We start from the raw sequence: 20,165 nt of genomic DNA, 5'->3' as shown, positions 1-20,165 counted from the left end.
TGCATGACATCTTTTGTCCCACCCTCTCGTGGTTGTGGGGTCTTAATGTAAACCAAGGGTAACTAAGGCGCTCCTTTTAATAGAGAACCGAAACAAAGCATTAGTAAATAGTGAATACATGAACTCCTCAAATTACAGTCGTTTCCGGAGGGTATCCCAATTAATCTCACTTTGTGGTCTACAGTTCAAAACAATAATAGGTGCATATAGCTTGGAGAAGGATCAACGGCTCGAATATATTCCTGAAAAAAAAATAGGTTCATATATGAAAACATGGCACTCGGGCCCCAATAGCAAGCACTAAGCATAGCAAAGTCATAGCAACATCAATCCCAGAACATAGTGGATACTAGAGATCAAGCCCTAACAAATTTACATGATTACATAAGAAATCTCATCCATCTCCAGCACCATCCAGTATGCCTACAGAGGAATTACTCACTCCCTAAGGTGAGCATCATGAGATTGTCGATGAAGAAGGGTTGGTGAAGATGACAGCGGCAAATCCCCCTCTCTGGAGCCCCGAACGGACTCCGGATCAGGCCCCCTGATGAAGAAAATGAGGTGGCGGCGGCTCCATATCGTAAAACGCAATGTTCCTTTCTCTCTGATTTTTCTCTCGAAAAGACGATATATGTAGGCTTGGAATTAGGTCAGGAGGCCGCCCGTGGGACCTACAAGGAAGCATGGCGTGCCCTGGGGGTGGGCACGCACCCCTGCCTTGTGGGCTGCCGATGGCCCCCTCCGGTAAATTGCACCAGTATTTTTTATATATTCCACCAAAAAATCTACGTGCGGTTTTTTCCAATTCCGAGAACTTTTATTTTTGCAAAAAATAACACCAAGGTAGTTCTGCTGAAAACAACGCCGGTCAGGATTAGTTTCATTCAAATCATGCAAGTTAGAGTCCAAAATAAGAGCAAAAGTATTTGGAAAAGTATATACGTTCAAGATGTATCAGTTCTCTCGGAGGAAGTACATCTCCTCTTAAGTTGGTAGAAAGGATAGTGAATGGTTACATATGTCCACAAGGGGGGTTTATATTGACTATGGGTTCTTGAAAAATAAGGGCCCAAAATGGACATGCCCGGACACTGACTGGGCGTGTCCGCGGATATTTAATGGGGTAAATTTGCTAAGTTTGGTTGTAGATGCATTAAGTACATTAAAAACCTTAGCAACTAATCTTCCCAATGCATAGTTTCTTAGCTTTTGATGCTATGCTTCCCTCGTATAATTTTTTAACAATTAAATTCCTTCATGCATTGATTGGTAGGCATTTTGCTTACGCCCGACTAGTCATGGTGGGGAGTAATTTAGAGTAGTATCATATGTATGACACTAGTCTATGTTACACCTTCACAATGTGTAGTAACATATGTGTAGTATCATGTAAGTCTTCATTTGTAGATGTAGACTCGATTTGCCTTCAGATTTGTTATGTTACTCAACATGGCAATGGGTACCCGCTACCTGCGAACCAGACGGGTAAAAACCTTATTAGGGTAAGTGTTTTGTGGAAGTTAAATATGCATGAGTTTGTAAATGGGAAAAAAAATATCGATCTGGTAAGCCGAGTACGGATACGGTCTACCCACATATTAATACATCCTACACGTAGGTCCCCTATGCCATTCACTAAAAGGGTAAAACCTAGCCTAATCCAGCCACAGCTCGCACACAACATCCTCCCCTCCCTCACCCATCACGCCATCACACTTACAGTACACAAAACCCTAAATATAGATGCTAAAATGTTATATTTTACATACTGAAATAATGAAATTATATGGTAAAATGTAAATTGAAAGGTGGCAAAGATGGGTATTTTTACGCGTGGATGGTACGGTATAGGAACAATATAAAACCCAAGGCGCGGGTACGGATATGGGTTTGGGCAAAAAATATTGGGACAGATGCGGGTATGGGCGAGTATTACCCGCACCCGAACCTTGTGGGTGCCATGTTGATATGTTACGGTAACATATTATGTTACCACGAACATCTCTCTCATCATTAATTACTTGCTACATAAGCAAATTTGCATTGGGGTGCATTATGTTACTAGCTAAGTTGCTTCCAGTATGGTTAGTTGTCTCTCCTCTTCAATTGCTCTGTCACATCACTTTTTTGCTCATGTGACATCCTTAGCACCTATACACTTTGGAGCACTGGAAAGGGCCTTACAGTGGCCGATAGGTTTCTCTTTCCTTTTTTAGAAAGTTCTACTTCCTCTGTTTCAGTTTGAACTAAAACCACAACACTTATTTTAAAACAAAGTGGGTACATTCTTACTATTACTCCAGTAGACTTTACATGCTTATCTAATTTGGATCGATATAAACCGAATGAAATATTTCTAGACAAATTCACATCTTCATTTCTTTCCTCATGAACGGTTCCAAAAAACTTGATTTAGAGCATCTCAATAGACGATGTAGGTGTAAAAATAATCACTTTTATATCATGAATGCACGTAAACAGTGCTCCAACAGATGATGTAGATGACAAAAATTACTCTTTTTTCTCCGTGTCTTAAAATAGGGCAGTTGGTGATGCAAATTTGCATCACCCATGCGGCTCGAGTAAAACCCAAACCAGTCGCACGAACACCCAAAGACCCCTGAACTTACAATTTTTTTCCACCCACACGCAACTACCGTGTCGCCGCCGAAACCCACTCGCAGGGCCGGCCCTGTGTTTTGGAAGGCCCTAGGCGAACTCGGTGACATGGGCCCCTATATAAATTTCAACCAAATTTGACTATAATAATTCAACTGACTCCATCGACAACAATAATAACTAAATTCGAACCGATTCCATCGACAAAATAATACTAAAAAGATGGCAAAATAAAACTAACATGCCATGATTACCTCAAATAAGAACCAAATTCAACTGACTCCATCGACAACAATAATACTTCAGTGCTTCAAAAAAAGTTTCTTCGGACGTTTCTTGATGCAATAATACTTTCTTTTTTTCTTCTCCTTTTTTCAGCACCAACATCTTCTTCTTAGGCAACATGGCAGGATAATGTCCTAAAATCATAAAGAAAAGAGGGTACAAAGAATTAAGAATTTATAACCGGATGATTGGAACCCTAAACATACATGTGGATAGTTGAATACGTACATACTACTGAAATTGTAAAATTGGGATCTGGGGGGATGGATTAGGTCATCAGGAACATGGATGGATCATGGATACATATACGGGCTGAAGAAACTGGCGGATGGAATGGATCATGGATTACCTCGTTGGCTCGCTGCAGACTTTGGGTTACCGGACTGCTATGCGGCGCGCGCAGCGGCAAGCCGGCGGCGGCCGAGACGGCAAGGCGCCGAGCGCCGAGCGGCAGGCAGGACGAAGAGATTAGAGACCAACCGTCCAGACTCCAGACGAAGGAAAAGAAAATGAGCAGCCGGTACCGATTGCTGGCTAGCGCTAGCGTAACGCTTCGTAATCAATCGCATGGGCCTCGCGCCCTAGCCCATCTCGTTTCTTTTACCATTTTTTTGCTGGGCATTAGTATGTATATGTACTACATCATGGGCCCCCCTCCCGCCTGGGCCCTGGGCCGCCGCCCCGCCGCCCATGCCCCAGGGCCGGCCCTGCCCACTCGCCGCACCCCTGTCGCCGGATCTGCACCTACCCCACCGTCGCACGACCCCAAATCGACTAAATCGACCGCCACACAACCGCACCGCCCGATTCCGACGCCGCACTACCTCCACGGTACCCTGCCGCACTCTGTCTACACCACTGCCTGCGTCGACGCCACACCTGCGCAGTCGTCATGTCGTTGAAGCCATTGAAGGGCAAGGCGGCCTTCATGGGGTGTGGCGGTTCCCCTCCGGCAAGTTTGATGTTGAGTTTTGATGTGACGGTCGCCGCTACTGGCTCAGCACCTTCGACTCCGTGGACATCTCAGCGTGTGCGTACAACATTGTCATGTGGCATTTTAGCCGGCCAATTCATGAGATGAATTTTCAGAAGATCAAAATTTTGGAGCAAGCAGAATTTGTTGGGCCGAAGAATGTGAGCATTCGGCCAATCAATAACGAGAAGAAGAAGACTGTGACCCACATTGCTCCTGGCAAGAGTGATGAAGTGGCAATGGCAAGGTTTGCCGGAGAATCGACGGTATGTTCCCAATGAGTTGGAGTTCTACTGTAAGTGTGCAGAAGAGAAGAAGAAGAAGCATATGAAGCAGGAGGATGAGGCTAGCCCCTCGACGGTGATCCCTAACGAGTCCGACGAGGAGGAGGACTCTATTCCGACACGTTCTGGAACTTGTTCCTGAGCGACACCGAGTCCGACAAGTAGTTTATATTTAGGGTGATGTAGTTCAAGTAGAATTGGTATGAAGTAAACCCGGGAAAACGTGGGGTCGGGCCGGGCTTGTAAAAGCCCGACCTTCATTTCTCAAGCCCGACACGAAGCTTGAAATACTCACCGTTTTCAAGCCCGAGCCCGCCTCGAAATCAAGCCTGAAGACCAAAGCCCGACTGAACGCTGGTTTTTAGTGCACGCCCGGCTCGAAATACAGAAAAAGTGAAGCCCGACCGCGGCCCGATCTATCTTCCGGGCTACAAAATATGGCCCGAGCCCGGCCTGAAATCAAGCCCCATAGCCCGGCCCGTACGCTGGTTTTTAGTGCACGCCCGTGCGTGCCCGGCCTGAAGCCCGAAAGCCCGGCCAAAAATACAAAAAAAAGTGAAGCCCGAATGCGGCCCGAACTATCTTCCGGGCTGCAAAACGTGGCCCGAGCCCAGCCCGAACGCCAAGCCCGGTCGGCCTAGCCTTGTTTTTTCAGGCCAAGCTCGGGTCGGGCTGTTCTGCCCGGGTTTAGTATAAAGTAGTGGTTGCAATGATTGTAGTATGAACTATGTTTGTTTGAAATGAATTTGGTATGTTGCATCTTTATTTATTTATCTGAATGTCTTATTTTACATCACTTAATCAAGCACTAGGGCCCTGTTTTACATTATGCGTTGGAGTTAGAGCTTTTTGATAATGTAAAAAGCCAGATGGTTTATATTACTCCGACCACAATTTGATAATGTAAGATAATCATCTATTGACTATTGGAGATGCTCTTGGTCACTCGCTTGAACTTAATATACATGCCCAAAGCGTCTAGTTGTTGCAAATTCGCGAAGTGGGTATCGATCGCCGGATCGCCCCACCTACTAGCGCCACCTTCCGCTCAAACCGGTGAACACAACCAGCACACGAACAGCAAACCGCTGCCGCTCAACCCCAGAAAGCGGAGCAGCAATTCTCCCGGCCCAGTGGACGACGAAGGTGTCAAGACGAAAGTTCGAGGAAGGCGACGCCGCCGCCGCTTGGTTTTATATGCCAGATTAACCTCATCCCAGCCGTAGCAGTCAGCCGTTTCGTCCTCGGCATAAAGCAGTGTGCACACATCCATCCATAGCAGGACCAGTTCAGGGCGGTGGTCTCCGCGGAACAACGGCGGCGGCCGCCGCCGCTCTGGCCATTCCGGGGTGCGGAGTACCTGGACTCCCTCCCCAATTAATATCCCAGCGATCCAGCCGGAGTCATCGCAGTCGTGAGTTGGACTGCTAAAATAAAATGCTAGCCACCGAATCCCTGCATTCAGCACCAACTTGTATTAATTCGTTGAAACAACGACGCATTAGAGCAAGAGACGGGGAGAGAAATTTTAGCGAGCAGCCTCCTCCCCAAAGAAAAGCTTAGGGTTACTTTGCCTCCCGCTGGCGCCGTTGTCGGTCCGCCTCATTTTCGGTGGCCTTAGGACCATGACGGCGCAGTAGATCCCGGTCTTTGCCGACGGGAGGCCTTCATTTTTAGATGTTTCTTCAAATTTTGTTAGGGTTTGTGTCCTGCTTAAAAAGACGAGACGATGGCGGCTTCCTGAAGATGGAATAAGGTCTTCCACGCCTAGCCACCGTTTCGGCGATGTGTCTGGCATCATCGATGGACGTGTGAAGTTGTGTCTCCGACCAATCTATCTTTGATGAATTTGCTCGGATCTGATTGTAGTTCGTCTATGTTTGTGTTTCTTTGGGTTGGATCCTTCCGATCTATAGTACTTCTCATCGGCGGCGGTTTCTGTTCTGCTGTGCTGGTCCTATGAGGTCTTAGCACGACGACTTCCCGACTGTCTACTACAACAACTTTTGCCCGGCTCTGACGAGAAAGGGGCGATGACGGCGGCGCGCCTTCGGCTTGATTCGGTGCTTGTAGTTGTCGCTAGATGGTCCACGGACCTGGATATAACTTTTATTATTTCTGTTGTTCGTTGTATTCCCATGGCTGAAGAGGAATAGATTAGAAGTTTTCTAAAAATAAAGCACCAACTTGTATTTATTTTTCGCTGGAATCCTGTGGCGTGCTTCAACGAAAACGCACTCGTGTAGATTTGTTCGGGTGTCTGTCTGAGAATAGTGTGGTGGACCGGATCGGAGGCGATAAGCACGAGGTTTTCCAACGTGATCTATCCATTCCATGTGTGAACGTGGAGATCAGTCGGTCCAGGCGCACGTACGGCGCCGTGAGTTCTCGGGGTCCACCCGCCCGCACACACGTGCACATGGTCTTCCCCGATAAGCATCAGCCGTACGTGCGTCCAAGGTTAAAAGTCTGCCGCTGATTACCGTCACGTTTTCCCCTCCTCTTTCCTGGAAGGCGCGGCCACAAACACGTTTCCTCCGTACGGAAGCTTATCTCCCCCACAGCTGGAGCGCATGCAGCTTGCTACCGTCGGTGAACCGCTCTTTTGGCAGTAGGTAAATACGCAAGAAAATCACTGTTTACACCCACAATTTCTCTCCGGAGATCACCAACCGCAGCCCGCCTAATTCAGCGAGGAAGAATTTTTCTCGAGACATCTGAGCAAGTGGAGGGGCAAGAACAATATATTATTCAGTTTCATTTGATGAATGGCTTACACTACCATCGGACTACAGCTAGCCAGCACCATGCACGGCTGCCAGCACTGGTATGGTACTACTATATATCAATTTATCAATATAAAACCCTTGCAACTAACCAATCAAGAAACAGCAACCCCGCACCGAACCAATCATGTTTCATGTTCTCCATGTATGTACACCCATACACACACACACATGCATGCTTGCTTGCTAGCGCACGACCGCCCGCCCGATGATGCAATGCGGCGAACGCTTCGAAGCATCTTGGGCGTCGTCGGTCACACGTCACGCTGGTGAGAGGCCGGGGACCCACGGTATCATCGCCGCCACCTTCCGATCTTCGCCGTCGTCGTCGTCGTCATCAAGCACCTGATTTTGTCTTATCTCCCGTCTAATATCTTCTTAAATTTATCTCCCCTTCATCAGGTCAACAATGGCGGCTCGCCCGTTTCATCGCCCCAAACGCCAAGGATAGGAGGTACTCGCTTCGACCGACCGATCGGTTTCTTCGCTGCCTAGAACGGCTTGCCCCAGTACATGAGGATGTCCTGGAGGAGCGGGTCGCCGCCGAAGCCGCCGTTGGGCTCGAGCATGGAGCCGGCCGCCGGGTTCACGGGGTCACCGCCGGAGGCGAACGAGCGCTCCCACTCGCTGATCTTGGGCTGGCTCTGCACCTCCCCGGCCGGGAACTCCGGCGACAGAACCTGCTCCGAGCAGCTCGAGTCCGCGTGCAGCCGCGGCATCGAGTCGGACGGCCGGTCGTAGTACGCCGCGAGGTCCGGGAACGGCTGCACGCCGCCGCCGCCGCCGTTCGCGTTCATCCCCATGTCGGGCTTCTGCTCCTGCGGGGAGCTCACCATGGCCCCAGGGCCACCCCCGTAGCCGCCCATGGCCGCCGGCTTGCGGTCCACGGACGCCGGCTTCTCCATGCCGCCCTTCTTGTTGTAGATGCGGCACAGCACCCAATCATCCAACTGCATGGAACAAAACGTCAGACAAACGATCACAGATCACACATGACGAACTATACCAGTCGAATCATTTTAGAAAGGGTGTGTCATGTGCCCTAGTCATTGCACATCTAAGTGAGTGTATCAAGCATAAAGAGAAAAAAAATATTCACATGAATCTCACCGTAAGATCAATGACATAGGACTTAGATGTGCAATACTTATAGCACATCTAGATGTGCTTTAGCAAAACTGTTTTAGAAAAGCTTCATTATTTTAGCATTATCGAGTCGGCCAGTTGCCGAGATGCTCTCTACCAGTACAGCGCCGTTCCCGTCGGCGCCGTCGCCGTCGCCGTCGCATGGGCTCCCATGGCCGGACGAGTCATGGGCCCTCAAACTGAAAGGGATGAGGTGATGGCATCGAACGCATTCACACGGCGCGAATCATCGAGCAAGTTGCACGGGGTGCGGCCCCCCTGGCCCATCCGCCGCTAAATCCCGCGGCCCAAACCCACGGGCGCCGCCTATCCGCCCATTCATCTCGAAAGCAACAATCCACTGTGCCGTCGTAATTGGCATATCGTGGGAATATCGCGCTAAAATATCTCCCGTCGATCTAATCTATCTACGGCGATTTCATTTTAATTAATACAGTATTAATAAGGTGATTTATTAGTACAAGATACTGGAATTAGTGCTGCGATCGATGCTGGCATGGATGGTCTGGTGTGCTTACCCTGAGGCTGTTCTTCTTGCGGGCGGAGCGGTCGACGTCGGCGAGGCGGTACTCGTGCATGATCCAGTTGGTCTTCTCGCCCTTGGGGGCCTTGCCGGCGTAGAAGACGAGCGCCTTCTTGATGGCGAGCGGCTTGGGGGTGCCCACGGGCTTGTCGGCCCCGGTGGCCTTCCAGTAGCCGGACCCGGCGGCCCGGTTGGGCCTGGACCCGTTGGGGTACTTGCGGTCCCGCGGGGAGAAGAAGTACCACTCCTTCTCGCCGTACAGCGCCATCTCTGCACAACAGATCACGAGAACATGCTTAGTAATTCCAAAGATTGAAACATATAGCGCGTGGAGGATTGGTGAAGAACGTACTTGGGAGCTGCCAGGGGTCGAACTTGTAGAGGTCGATCTCGGTGATGATGGGGACGGCGATGGGCGCGCCGGCGCAGCGGCGGCAGAGGTAGTGCGTCACCAGCTCCTCGTCCGTCGGGTGGAACCGGAAGCCCGGCGGCAGATTCAGCTCCTGCCCGCCGCTCATCTCCGGTCGATCGCTGCTGCTCTGAATTCTACTGCTGCTGAATTCTTCTTCGCTGCGCTGCTGCTGCTGCTGCTCTGGGGGGAGGGAGGAGAGGAGGCCTGAAACTTGTTCCGGGCGAGGCGGGGGGGATTTATAGGGGGCGAGGGGCGCGACACGTGTGGTGCGGGCGGGGCAGGGCACACGTGGTGCGGGCGCTGACCGGCTGACCGGGACACGTGGAGCCCCGATCGGCGGCGCCGCTTCTGTCATGGCTTACGTCAGGCCGCTTGGACGGGGGCGGCTGACGCGGACGGACGGGCGTTCCGTTTCGGGAAGGGGACCGCGCGCGTGGCCCGTGCCGTCGCGACACGTCTGGGTCGGGACCGGCGGCGTGGTGGTACGGGTGCGGTGCGGGGTGTTCGTTCGTGCGCGCGAGCTGAGCCTGAGCCTGAGCGTTGGGGACGTGGTGGATAAGGATGAGTCGTGTCGTGCCGATCCACGGATCGACGATGAGGACGATGATGAGACGACGACGATGAGTTATGTGCGTGTGTGTTAGGCGTACGTACGTGTTGTTGGGGGTTGGTAGGTCTTGGGTGGAGAAGACTAAGTAAGCCATAGGCAAGTGCAGTGCTAGGGTACGTGTCCTGTTGAAGAGCTGCCTACAGCTTCGGATCCATCAGATATTCAGATGGCATGGCATGGCACAGGTGATGTGGAAATGCGCGCGGATCGATGGACGGAATGGATAGGATAGATAGATAGATTCCAGCGAGCTCGATCGGTGTTGGTTCGTCCCCGGGCGTCAGAAAACCGACACGAGAAGACAGACCATCCAGGCCTATCCAGATCCGGTCATGGCCCATGGGCTGAGAAAAAGAAAGTGCGCCCACTGTCCAGCCAGCCACGCGCGGGGGCAAGGAATATGCCCCGGATACAACTGTTCCGGATCTCGCCCGTGAGCCGCGCGGCGCTGCAGTCAGTGGCAGCGCCGCCAGCGTGCTCCTACCCCTGTGCGCGCCGGCTGCACGAGCGTGAGCGTGCGCGAGGTCCCCGGAAGCAGAAGAGATGGCGTGCTGACCCGTCGACCGCGCGTTCGTTTCCTTTTCGTCTCCGATTTTCTTGGTGCGACTGCGATTCGATTTGATCGTCGGGGCTTCGGTCCACGTGCAGGTGGATCCGTGACGTCCAATCATGCACGCGCGCACGTAGCCGTAGCCGTGCAGGGTTGTTTCGTGCTGGAACGGGACGCGCGTGCCCGCTCAAGATGCCATGAAAAATATACAACCCTGATCCGTTGGTTGACACCTGTGCGTGGATCGGTCAGAACTACAGAGGGTATAAAGAAATAATATTCCTCAGCGTCGGCAACGACGGTAGGCATCGATCATCGATCATCGATCACGCGAGACGCTTATCTATCTATCCCCTCTGCCGATCTTTCCTTCCTCCCTCCCTGCCATCCAGGAGTAGGCGGAAAGCTGGAGCTGGACGCGCGTGCAGATAAAGATCGAACGTGCTGACTGTCAAAATTACGGAAAGGATCTAGCCTACTGTGAGAAGATGCTGCTACGTACTGCCGACTAGTGAATGCTTTTTACTACTCCCTCTATCATAAAATTCTTGTCTTAGATTTGTCTAGATATGGATGTATCAAAGTCACGTTTTAGTATTAGATACATCCGTATCTAGACAAATATAAGACAAGAATTTTGGGACGGAGGGAGTACTTGATTGGTTTGCTGATTTAAAGAAGCATCAATGTTAGAAGGGAGAGAGGGGATTGGTGGAATATTTGTTGTATTGCTTGAGCCTCGTGGACATATATATAGGAGTACAATGACTAACTTGAAGTACACGACAAGGCATGACAAATCCTAGTCTATCTTATGTTTCCTAATAATGAATCAATATACTCAACATCCCCGGCGGCGGCGGTACTCGAAGTAGGCGAAGAACCCTGACAGCGTGACAAAGACCGGCGCGGATGGTGACATTCCCGCGCCAAGGGAGACGTCGCGGCGCATACCACGGGAGGTCGACGCGCGGTGACGGCGGAGTGGACCGCAGGCCGCGACGCTACGGCCCGAAGGGGCGACGCAACAGGGGCGAGCAGGTCGGGGCGATGGCAGGAAGACCTCGGGGCGGCGGCAGGGACCGCAGGCCGCGGCGCTACGGCCCAAAAGTGGCGGTGCAGCGGCAGAGCGTGGGTCGGTGCAACCGCGGGGATGGCCTCAGGGCCGCGGCTGGGACCGCGTATCGCGGCGACGCACGAGTCAGCCGCGAGGAGAACCACGGGGTGACGGCGCTGCGGCCCGACGGGGCGACGCCGCGCCAGCCCGTTGCTCGATCGGCGGAGGGGCGCGGAGAACTGGAGGGCAATCTTCATGAGACCTGTGGAGGCACATGCAACCGACGGGCTAGGTCGGTCTCACGGCGTAGATGAGACGGATCGCGGCGGCGGGCTGGTGATCAATCCGATAGCGCGCAAGGTCGGGGACGCCGCTCGATGAAAGCGGGATGGTGGCAGAGTCCAAGATGAAGCTGGCGACGATGAACGACGTGCGAACGAGCGCGTCAGCACCGGCACCCGGCCGCCAAAGCAACGCCGGCGCTCGGGCAGTGAGACTCGAGCGACCAACGGAGCAGTGACGCCCGAGCTCGAGGCAGCCGAAGAGCCTGGCGCAGCCGACCTGACGCAGCAGGGACGAGGCTAGCGAGGCAACCCGCAGGGCCGCCATACAGACGCGGCGGAGGCAGGTGGCGTGGATCGATTGGCGGGCCGGCGCGCGAGCGGCGGCTATGATTGGCCGCCGCATGGCGCGAGGCCGCCGGTGGAGACGATGCAGGTGTTCCCGTCGGAAAGGGTGGTGACGGTCGACATAGATCGACGGACGGGCCGGCGCGCGAGCGGCGGCTATGATTGACCGCCGCATGGCGCGAGGCCGCCGGTGGAGACGATGCAGGTGTTCCCGTCGGAAAGGGCGATGACGGTCGGCATAGATCGACGAACGGGCCGGTGCGCAGACGAGGGCCGTGAGAGGCCACATGTCGCGCGAGGCCACCGGGTCGGGAAGGAGCCGGCCGGTCGCCATGGTGTCGGAATAGACGCACGGGAGTCGACGGCGGCGGCTGACGATGCAAAGCAATCAAGCATAGATCGAAAAACCAAAAAAAAAACTCCGATTAAGATGACTGGCGGGAGTGAGAAAAATCTAGAGTAAGGGCTCGGAAAAAAGACTCTCGGTCAACATGACCGGCGGCGCGGCCCAAGGCGACGGTCATGGAGGCTGACCATCCTGGGGCAGCGCGCAATGGAAGCAGCGGGCGACGGATAGGGTTGGATCGGTTAGGCTGATATCATGTTAGAAGGGAGAGAGCGGATTAATGAAATATTGTTGTATTGCTTGAGCCTATATAGAAGTACAATAATTAACTTGAAGTACAACACAAGATCTATTTTATGTTTCCTAATGAATCAATATACTCAACAATCAGGGGCAAGTTGATTCCAGAACAAGTGCACAGTTTCATTAACTACACTCTGAATTCCTTCCTTTTCCTATCGGGAAAGAATTAGTTCCTTCTTCTTCCTCTTGTTCGGGACAAAATAAGTTTCTTCTCTAAACTGTATTGCTTGTTCCTCGCAAAAAGTAAACTGTATTGCTTGTTTTCACTTAATTATCATTCCTCTGTAGTATAGTGATCTAAAAGTATATTAGTTTAGGGGGGAGTAGTAAACATCTTTAAAAATGCAGGGAAAATGGTGAGTGGACAAACATTAGCCGATTGACATGATGGCCCATATATGCAGCCACGATTCATGATTGAACCCTTTCCTCCACACTGACAGACGGCATGTTCACGTCCGCATGGCAGAGAACGAACCAATTCTTTACATGCCGCTTCTCTGATTGACGTGACTTCATGGATCCCGGGTGTGATCCTCACTACTCTGGATAAACTAGTATAAACCTCCAATCTGCTTACAGATGCAGAGATGCACTTTTTTTAATCCTGATCCTGAGCAGATCGCTGGATGCTTCCAAAGAGGATAGCAATGCTGCCGATGCAAGCATTATTTCACTGACTAGTTTATTACAAACACCCAGGCTGTCTCTGGATCAGTCGGCACCACTGATCGAACCAAACTAATGGCGCCTGCCTGATTCCGTTTATAATTCAGCGGCGAAAGCGGTCGCTGACCTAACTCCGTGACCTCAGTCCTCCATTATTGTACTCCGTTGGCGATGTGGAGCTCCCGAAGCCTCCATCCATGGCTTATTTAGTCTGTTTATCTGCGCCTGCTTGCTTGGCTGGATGAGCACGTCGGATTAGTATAATCGGGCTCGATTAGTGGTTCATAAACAATGCGCGTGTGTACGTGGTATGTGACAGTCTGACAGAGCTGGAGGGTATATATAAACCGTGTCTCCTGATTCCTGACACGCAGACAGGATCCGGCATGATCCGTGTGCGCCTTTTGATTGGGGGTGTGTTTTTTCTAGGGTTTTTTATCTGGAGGGTGATCGACACTGGTTGCCCGCTGCTTCTGCAATTTGAGATGGTAATAATCTTAGCTTATGCCTCTGGAGAGTTGTCCAGACATTTATTCAGAAGGATGGGCATCACTGTGATGTGTGATCACAGTATTCAGATAACAGTGACACAAGTAGACAATATTCATATCCGCACAAGATTAGAATGGACCCTCTGCGATGCAACGCGTTCGGTGGACAAAATTAGTTGGAAAAGGCGTGGTTGATTGAAGTCCAGAAAACTGCATTTTATTGTTGTAAATTTAATATATATGTCGTGCTTGACTCCGAGAGTGGACTTTATCCTCTCGGGCTCTATGGATCTCCAAATTTTGAGCAATTCAAAAACCACATTTCAAATTTTCGAAAAAAACTGGAAAGAAATGCGTGTGTACATAGGGGTGGTGGCTACAAGTGTGTACACTTTCATTATGAAATACATTGCTATGTGCTCTACACAAAAGTAACAAAATCATGAACTTTTTATGGTGAATGGTACATGTGCTAAAAATACATGATTTTTTAATCTAAAAAATACTTTTTTGTGTGTACCTCACATCATAATGTATCTCATCATGCAACTTTGCACATTGTGGAAAACATGCCTATGTACAGGTGTAAAAAAAATCATAACTAGCATGACGCACGTGCGTTGCCACGAGACCATTGGCTTATAGAATTTCATAACTAGCATGCCACTGCTTGATTTACGACTAGAAAAGATTGCAAAAATACAGTGAGAAATATGCAGTGTCAGAGAATTTTAAATGACCATAATAGGTAGGAAAGAGAATTAAAACCAAGATCGATTTTGGGTTGAAGTCACATTTTTATCTTTTTTATTTGTTCCTTTTACAAAGAAGTTAGTCTCACATGAAAGTAGTGTATTTGTTTATTTATGATTGATCTCACATGTGAGTAAAATACATTTGTTTATACGTCTCTTCGAAAGTTGCTAGTTTCACATGCAGGATGTGTGTATTTGTTTATTTGGAAAGGGTGTTGGACTTAAATGTGAACTCACCACCAACCCCAATCTTTATGAGTAGAAAAGATTTTTTGAAACTCTAAAATTAAATTTTTGAATTTATCAAATTCCAGGCTCCATGGAGCTCGATCCCCATTAGAAATTTTCGCTTGACTACTCGAAAACACTGATATGACCACCAACCATCACAGTTGTATTGGACACCATATCCGATACTAATTCGTTGTTGATACGTCCCGATACGTATCAACAGAGTATCGATAAATATAGACAATAAATTTAATGTGGATACATTTTTTATACTGTACTTCCTTGATATGGCTAGCGCACTCAAAGCCCTAAGGGGCATATGTTAACCATGGATTGTCCCGATCCTGATGTCTAAACTCCAACTCCCGATCCTATTTCTCTCTTTTGTACTCACTAGTTGGCATGCACGTGCAACGCACGTATTTCTTAAGAAAATACATGTTCATCTAGTGATAAAACAATTCTAGTGATGCAGCAGAAATAAATTTACTGAATCTGAAACCTCACACATTATTTGCCATACAATAAGCTTGCGAGACACCTACTGCATAAGGGGAAAATACTACAACAACACAAGATCGTAATAAGCTGCATTAGCATTAGTGATCTATTCTTATAGAAGAAGAGGTAAGATAACTAAAAATCTATCAATATATGCGGGCAATAAGCTGCATCAGCAATCGTCTTTTTTGACCTGCAGCAAAACAAGCACCAAGATGAGCAGTAACAAAAACAAATCGCCAGATGCACCAAATCTTGATGGAGTGGAAAATGAAAATCTTTGAGAGTACATATACTTTTGCTTTGTACCTTGTAGGCATGAACATTTTCTATAGGTTTACTCATGCTTTAGCATAAACCTCGATTGCGGGTGAGTAGCAGTTCCTTTTTTCTCGAAGAATAGTAATCATGCATGTGTAGAAAGAACTTGAGCCGCCATCTTCCATGATGGTGCGTTTCTTTATTATACCGTGAGAAAAGTGCATGAAATCTGGCAATTGAGAAAAAAGAAAAGTGTTTACACTGAAGATTATCAACAAAAAATGCAGTTATAACTCATATATATTGTCTTCATCATCAATATATTTGTAAAAATAATAGATTGAACTTGGGATTTCCACACATTTTGGTGTCAAATGTATATTTACTCACTTAACATGAACTATACAAATATTGGGTATATGACATACTGTACTCAGGCATGTAAATATGAGAACTTTGTCATGCATCATTCATACGAAGCTATATGTACACATAGAACAGAACAGTTACTTTGGTGTCATGGTTAGCTCATCTCTACAAGTAATGGGTTGGTCCCAACTTCAATTCACAGCTTAGACATTAATGTTGGAATTCTAGCAAAAGAGAATGTTCATGGTAGAACAATTAGCATCAAAGCCATGATTCAAAATGGCCAATAATTAAGTGCAGTCCTCTGATTTTGGGTCGACAGTGTTCATATATTTCTAGTGCATCAAAAGAAATCATATAACTTTCTAGATTTAGTGTTTTACCAGTTGATTGACCACAAAATTGATACATGACAAGTAACATCAAAAACATGAGATAAAATGGCCAATAATTTAATGCAGCACTCTGATTTTGGGCCAACAGTTTTCATATATTTCTAGTGCATCAAAAAAACTCATATCACTTTCTAGTTTACCATATTACGGTTGATTGACCACGAAATTGTTACATCTAACATCTAGAGTGCATTCCCCAGCATCAAGAAATAAGGAGACTGAGGAAGGGTGAAGGATTAGACCTGGGCAGATATAAGGTAAAGCATGCATAACCAGCTGTGAGCTGGAGAGAGCAGTGGAAATGCAGCTCCAGCCCTGACCTCATCCCCATTAAAGTCGTTGACAAAGAGATCCAGCTGGTTCACCTGCTTTCAAAGAGAGTACACATGTTGTGTCTCAGTGCTGACTATATATAGAAAAATGATTGCAACACACTGTTTGTTGCGCATATCCTTATATAAAAATGATATGTTTGATGCAAGTATGTCTTAGTATCGACTGTGACAAACATAAAATTCCACTAACAAAAATTGTAGGTTTGGTCGTTTGGAGTGAATGGACATTATTTTGTTTCAGGCCAAATATAACTATAAGACGACTCTATATATGTCACACAAAGAAAATCAGAGAGAAAAGCAAGCACTTCAATGATTTAATAAGAAATGATCATACATTCACTTCTGGGGTTCATAGTTAGATCTGTAGGAAAACAGCATATGAATGTTCTCTTATGTATTTAAACATCGTTAGTCAATGTGAAGATCTTTTGCCATACATAATGGGAAGTTGGGAACCATGTAACTAAGGAACCTGTGCAGGTAATATACTCCAAGCAGCTAAATGTATGGCCATGGCCAAACAGTTTTCAAATCTGAATGTCTGGTCTACCTACATAACATGTTACACTACACACAGGTAAATTTCATCTTACCTTCGCTAAATAATAAAGAAAGGGCAGAATGGTTAGATATACCATGCAAATTATCAGAGATGTAACATTTACATATTCAAAAGGACACGTCCATATATTTAAACATGAGTTTAACCATGAAAGCAAACTGGAAGGCAAGAGGTAACACTGCTGTACGAATTCCTTGAATATGGTGCTGCTGGAGGCGATGCAGAACCCCCTCTGCCCCCTCCCATGCATGTTTTCCTCTTCCATAAATCCTCCTGCATGTGGAGAGCGCCGCGTCCGGCAACTTACATGCCTGCAGATGCTCCCTTTTGGAGACTGACCTCAAAAGCACAACACCATTGTTATTTCGTCGAACACGTTGTGAGCACAGAGACTTTCACTGGTCCAATATATGGCAGAAGCTAGCGATGTTACCTGCACGGAAAGGTAGAACTTGGAAGGCATGTGATTTCTCTTATCAGAAAACCAACGAAATACCATGATTTTTGTCCAAAACAAGTAACATCATGCATATATCTGATATCCTGACCTCCGTTGCATATCATCCCACTGGGGAACCTGATGCTGCATGGTTGCTATTATCCGCGCCGACTGCTCACCCGCCGCAGGCATCTGCCACGGGCCCCGCCGGCTTGCTCCCAGCCACGCGCCTACTCCCCTGTCACCACCCTTCATTGTGTTGCTCCGCTGAAGGTCGGCCATGGCGACTACGTGTGTTAGATGTGGGGAATCAGTTGCTGCTGATGTAAAAAGATTGGGGTAATGGATATGGCGTACCAGATTCAACCTATCTGCAACTATCCCGGCAACGACATCAGACCGGCAACAGCAGCACCAGCATACCTAGCAGCTATCCACGTCCCTGGCAACGGAAGTGTGTATCGCGTACCCAGCTTTTGCGGCGTGTCCAGCGTACCTAGCAGCTCGCCCCTCCGTTCTACGCCTCCCCACGTGCACTACCGACGGCCCTTGTCATCGCCCTGTCCGCTAATGGTGGGGACTTGGGACACGCCGCCAAAGCTCAAAGCCGGGGTGGCCATGCGCTGGCGGAGCAGCGGGGGCTCGGGCGCGGCCAGGAAGTGGTGGAGCAGTGGAGGCGGAGTGCCGCTAGGCGCTGGAGGCAGCCGGGGCGGCCAGGTGCTCGCAGAGGAGCGGGGTTGGCCGGGAAGATCCGACGATAATGCCCGCCGTTCGGCGCCGTCCTCAGCCGCGCGCTTTTGTGGCCGCCATCTGCGCCCGTCACACTCCACCTCTGGCGGGATAGAGGGTTCGGGAGGAGGTGTGGAAGAGACGTGGAGGAGAGAAATCCCGCAGGTCCAGGAGGGAATCGTGAGAAAGATATCGTGGACTGCAGGAGCGTGGGGAGGGAGATCCGAACTTGTCGGGATCCGATCGCGGGCAGACCACGGCAGAACATTTATCATCAGCCGTTAGATCGGGAGGCAGACCATCAAAGTAATATTGGCTCTTAGATTTCGTTAGGGAATGTACAATGATAAAGTGGACGAGAGAGAACTCATAAGAGAAGGCTTGTCTTCTCTTATTTAAGATAAGACAAGAGATGATCTCTTAGTACTATATGTCTCACCATATTTTTAGGAATTGCTAGTTATTGAAGATAAGGCTAAAAGATGATCCATTGTAGACATTTTTCTTTGCCATTTCTAAATTACATGCAAAACTTAAGATAAGACTATCTTATCAACTATTGTACATGCCCTTAGATGATCAGATGGGAGGATCTTGATTATTCCGTGTACACTTTTGTGGTGTGGCTTTAGGAGAATTCATGTTTACTTTTTTAATAATAATATAGATATAGACTATTGGCAAAGCCACCAAATTTTGTGGCTGGTGTAAGTTGGCGGTGGGCTATTCACCTCCCCCTCACAAGCTCCAGCGGTGCCATCGGTAAGCCGGTGGTGGGCTTCTTTCTCCGGTGCTCCTGCTCCCTCTTCCCACCACTCTCCTATAGATTTCTATCTAATGGCAGACTGATGATTTCCTCCTCCCTTTTTCTCACTAATTGAACTTTTTTGAAAGAACTCTAATGGAACTTTTACGTTTGTTTGGCCGTTGGTTGGCTTTTGTTGGAATCATGGATAAGAAGATAGAAGAGAATGGACTGAATACATGCTAAATAGCTCGATGATATGCTTAATTGTTAACTTGTTCATCAATATTGTTTTTCATGCGCCTCCCAGATGGGAGCCAAGTTCCATTATACTCCCTCCGTCCCATGACAAGTGTATCAAACTTATTTTGGAATGGAGAAAGTATGAAATAACAGAACAAACATTTATTGTTGTTGTTATTATTATTATTATTATTATTAAACAGTCGAACATATCCCCATATTGATGTTTTTTTTAGCATCAGTACAGACACAAGCGCTCATATACATGCGCATACACTCACCCCTATGAACGCACACACGCACACTCTACCCCTATGAGCACCTCCGAGAGACTGAGCCGGCATATCATCTTGAGATTTACGAAGTCACCGTAGGCGCCTCGTCGTCGACGGGAACATCTCCTCTCACTAAAAGCGCATCGCCGGCAATCCTGAAATAAATCCAGGAATAATGTGAGCACCAGGATTTGAACCCTGATGGATTGGGGATACCACTGTCCACCTAACCAACTCAACTACAGGTTGATTCGCTCCCCATATTGATGTTTAAAAAAATGATGCATGTACATATTCATATCGCCCCGGTGCAGCAGTTATCCGTATCGGTGTAAAATTTAGACTCTACACAAGGTGCATGATTTGAGATGTTTCCTACTTTATGCATGATATAAGCTTGCTAGACTGGTACTATACCTAGCCATCCCTCGGGTCGGGCTTTGGTTCGGGCCTGACCAAGCCCGACGTAGAAATCCCAGGCCCGGCCCGGCCCGGGCGTCGGGCCTAAAAATCAGGCTCAAGCCCAGCCCATCAATGTAAAAGCCCACCAGGCCTCGGGCCTTGGGCCAGGCCTCTTCGTTAACTCGCAAATATGATGGGCCCGGGCCTGGCCCAGACTTCGGGCTCAATATCTAG

General features: G+C 48.7%; 2 protein-coding genes and 1 long non-coding RNA gene across 5 annotated transcripts; all 3 read right to left on the bottom strand.

The window, feature by feature from the left end:
- Nucleotides 1-24: 24 nt before the first annotated feature.
- LOC125548937 (uncharacterized) lies at nt 25-3,442 on the bottom strand. The gene is made up of 3 exons (XR_015599844.1): nt 3,257-3,442; nt 2,877-3,041; nt 25-242 (listed from the first exon to the last, which is right to left on the bottom strand). It is a non-coding gene; the product is annotated as an uncharacterized LOC125548937 (long non-coding RNA).
- Nucleotides 3,443-6,890: 3,448 nt separating this feature from the next.
- On the bottom strand, nt 6,891-9,250 carry LOC125545580 (NAC domain-containing protein 48). Its single transcript, XM_048709592.2, has 3 exons — nt 8,972-9,250; nt 8,615-8,889; nt 6,891-7,900 (listed from the first exon to the last, which is right to left on the bottom strand). Exons 1-3 carry the CDS (start codon nt 9,135-9,137, stop codon nt 7,442-7,444), a joined length of 900 nt encoding a protein of 299 aa, XP_048565549.1. The 5' UTR covers nt 9,138-9,250; the 3' UTR covers nt 6,891-7,441.
- Nucleotides 9,251-15,139: 5,889 nt separating this feature from the next.
- Nucleotides 15,140-18,460, bottom strand: LOC125545581 (uncharacterized). Of its 3 annotated transcripts, XM_087513690.1 has the most exons (6): nt 17,895-18,460; nt 17,532-17,804; nt 17,286-17,432; nt 16,441-16,563; nt 15,483-15,663; nt 15,140-15,366 (listed from the first exon to the last, which is right to left on the bottom strand). In XM_087513690.1, exons 2-5 carry the CDS (start codon nt 17,595-17,597, stop codon nt 15,637-15,639), a joined length of 363 nt encoding a protein of 120 aa, XP_087369816.1. In that variant the 5' UTR covers nt 17,598-17,804; nt 17,895-18,460; the 3' UTR covers nt 15,140-15,366; nt 15,483-15,636. The 3 variants fall into 3 exon arrangements, 1 of the variants encoding a protein (XP_087369816.1); XR_007300098.2 differs by having other exon boundaries at nt 16,441-17,531; nt 17,647-17,804; XR_015598764.1 differs by having other exon boundaries at nt 16,441-17,432; nt 17,647-17,804.
- Nucleotides 18,461-20,165: the final 1,705 nt, after the last annotated feature.

Source organism: Triticum urartu, chromosome 3A, assembly GCF_056163025.1.
Source record: "Triticum urartu cultivar PI428250 chromosome 3A, HENAU_Tu73, whole genome shotgun sequence".
In the NCBI taxonomy this organism is placed as follows: Eukaryota; Viridiplantae; Streptophyta; class Magnoliopsida; order Poales; family Poaceae; genus Triticum; species Triticum urartu.
Note: the sequence above shows the minus strand (reverse complement) of the source record. Positions and strands in the feature narration are given on the sequence as shown.

Coding starts and splice junctions, on each gene's coding strand:
- LOC125545580 (XM_048709592.2), bottom strand. CDS start 9,137: ATGAGCGGCGGGCAGGAGCTGAATCTGCCGCCGGGCTTCCGGTTCCAC. Junction 8,890..8,971: donor CGACCCCTGGCAGCTCCCAA/GTACGTTCTTCA, acceptor TCTGTTGTGCAG/AGATGGCGCTGTACGGCGAG. Junction 7,901..8,614: donor GCAAGAAGAACAGCCTCAGG/GTAAGCACACCA, acceptor TGTTCCATGCAG/TTGGATGATTGGGTGCTGTG.
- LOC125545581 (XM_087513690.1), bottom strand. CDS start 17,597: ATGGTATTTCGTTGGTTTTCTGATAAGAGAAATCACATGCCTTCCAAG. Junction 17,433..17,531: donor AGTTCTACCTTTCCGTGCAG/GTAACATCGCTA, acceptor TTTTGAGGTCAG/TCTCCAAAAGGGAGCATCTG. Junction 15,664..16,440: donor TTTACCTTATATCTGCCCAG/GTCTAATCCTTC, acceptor CTCAATTGCCAG/ATTTCATGCACTTTTCTCAC.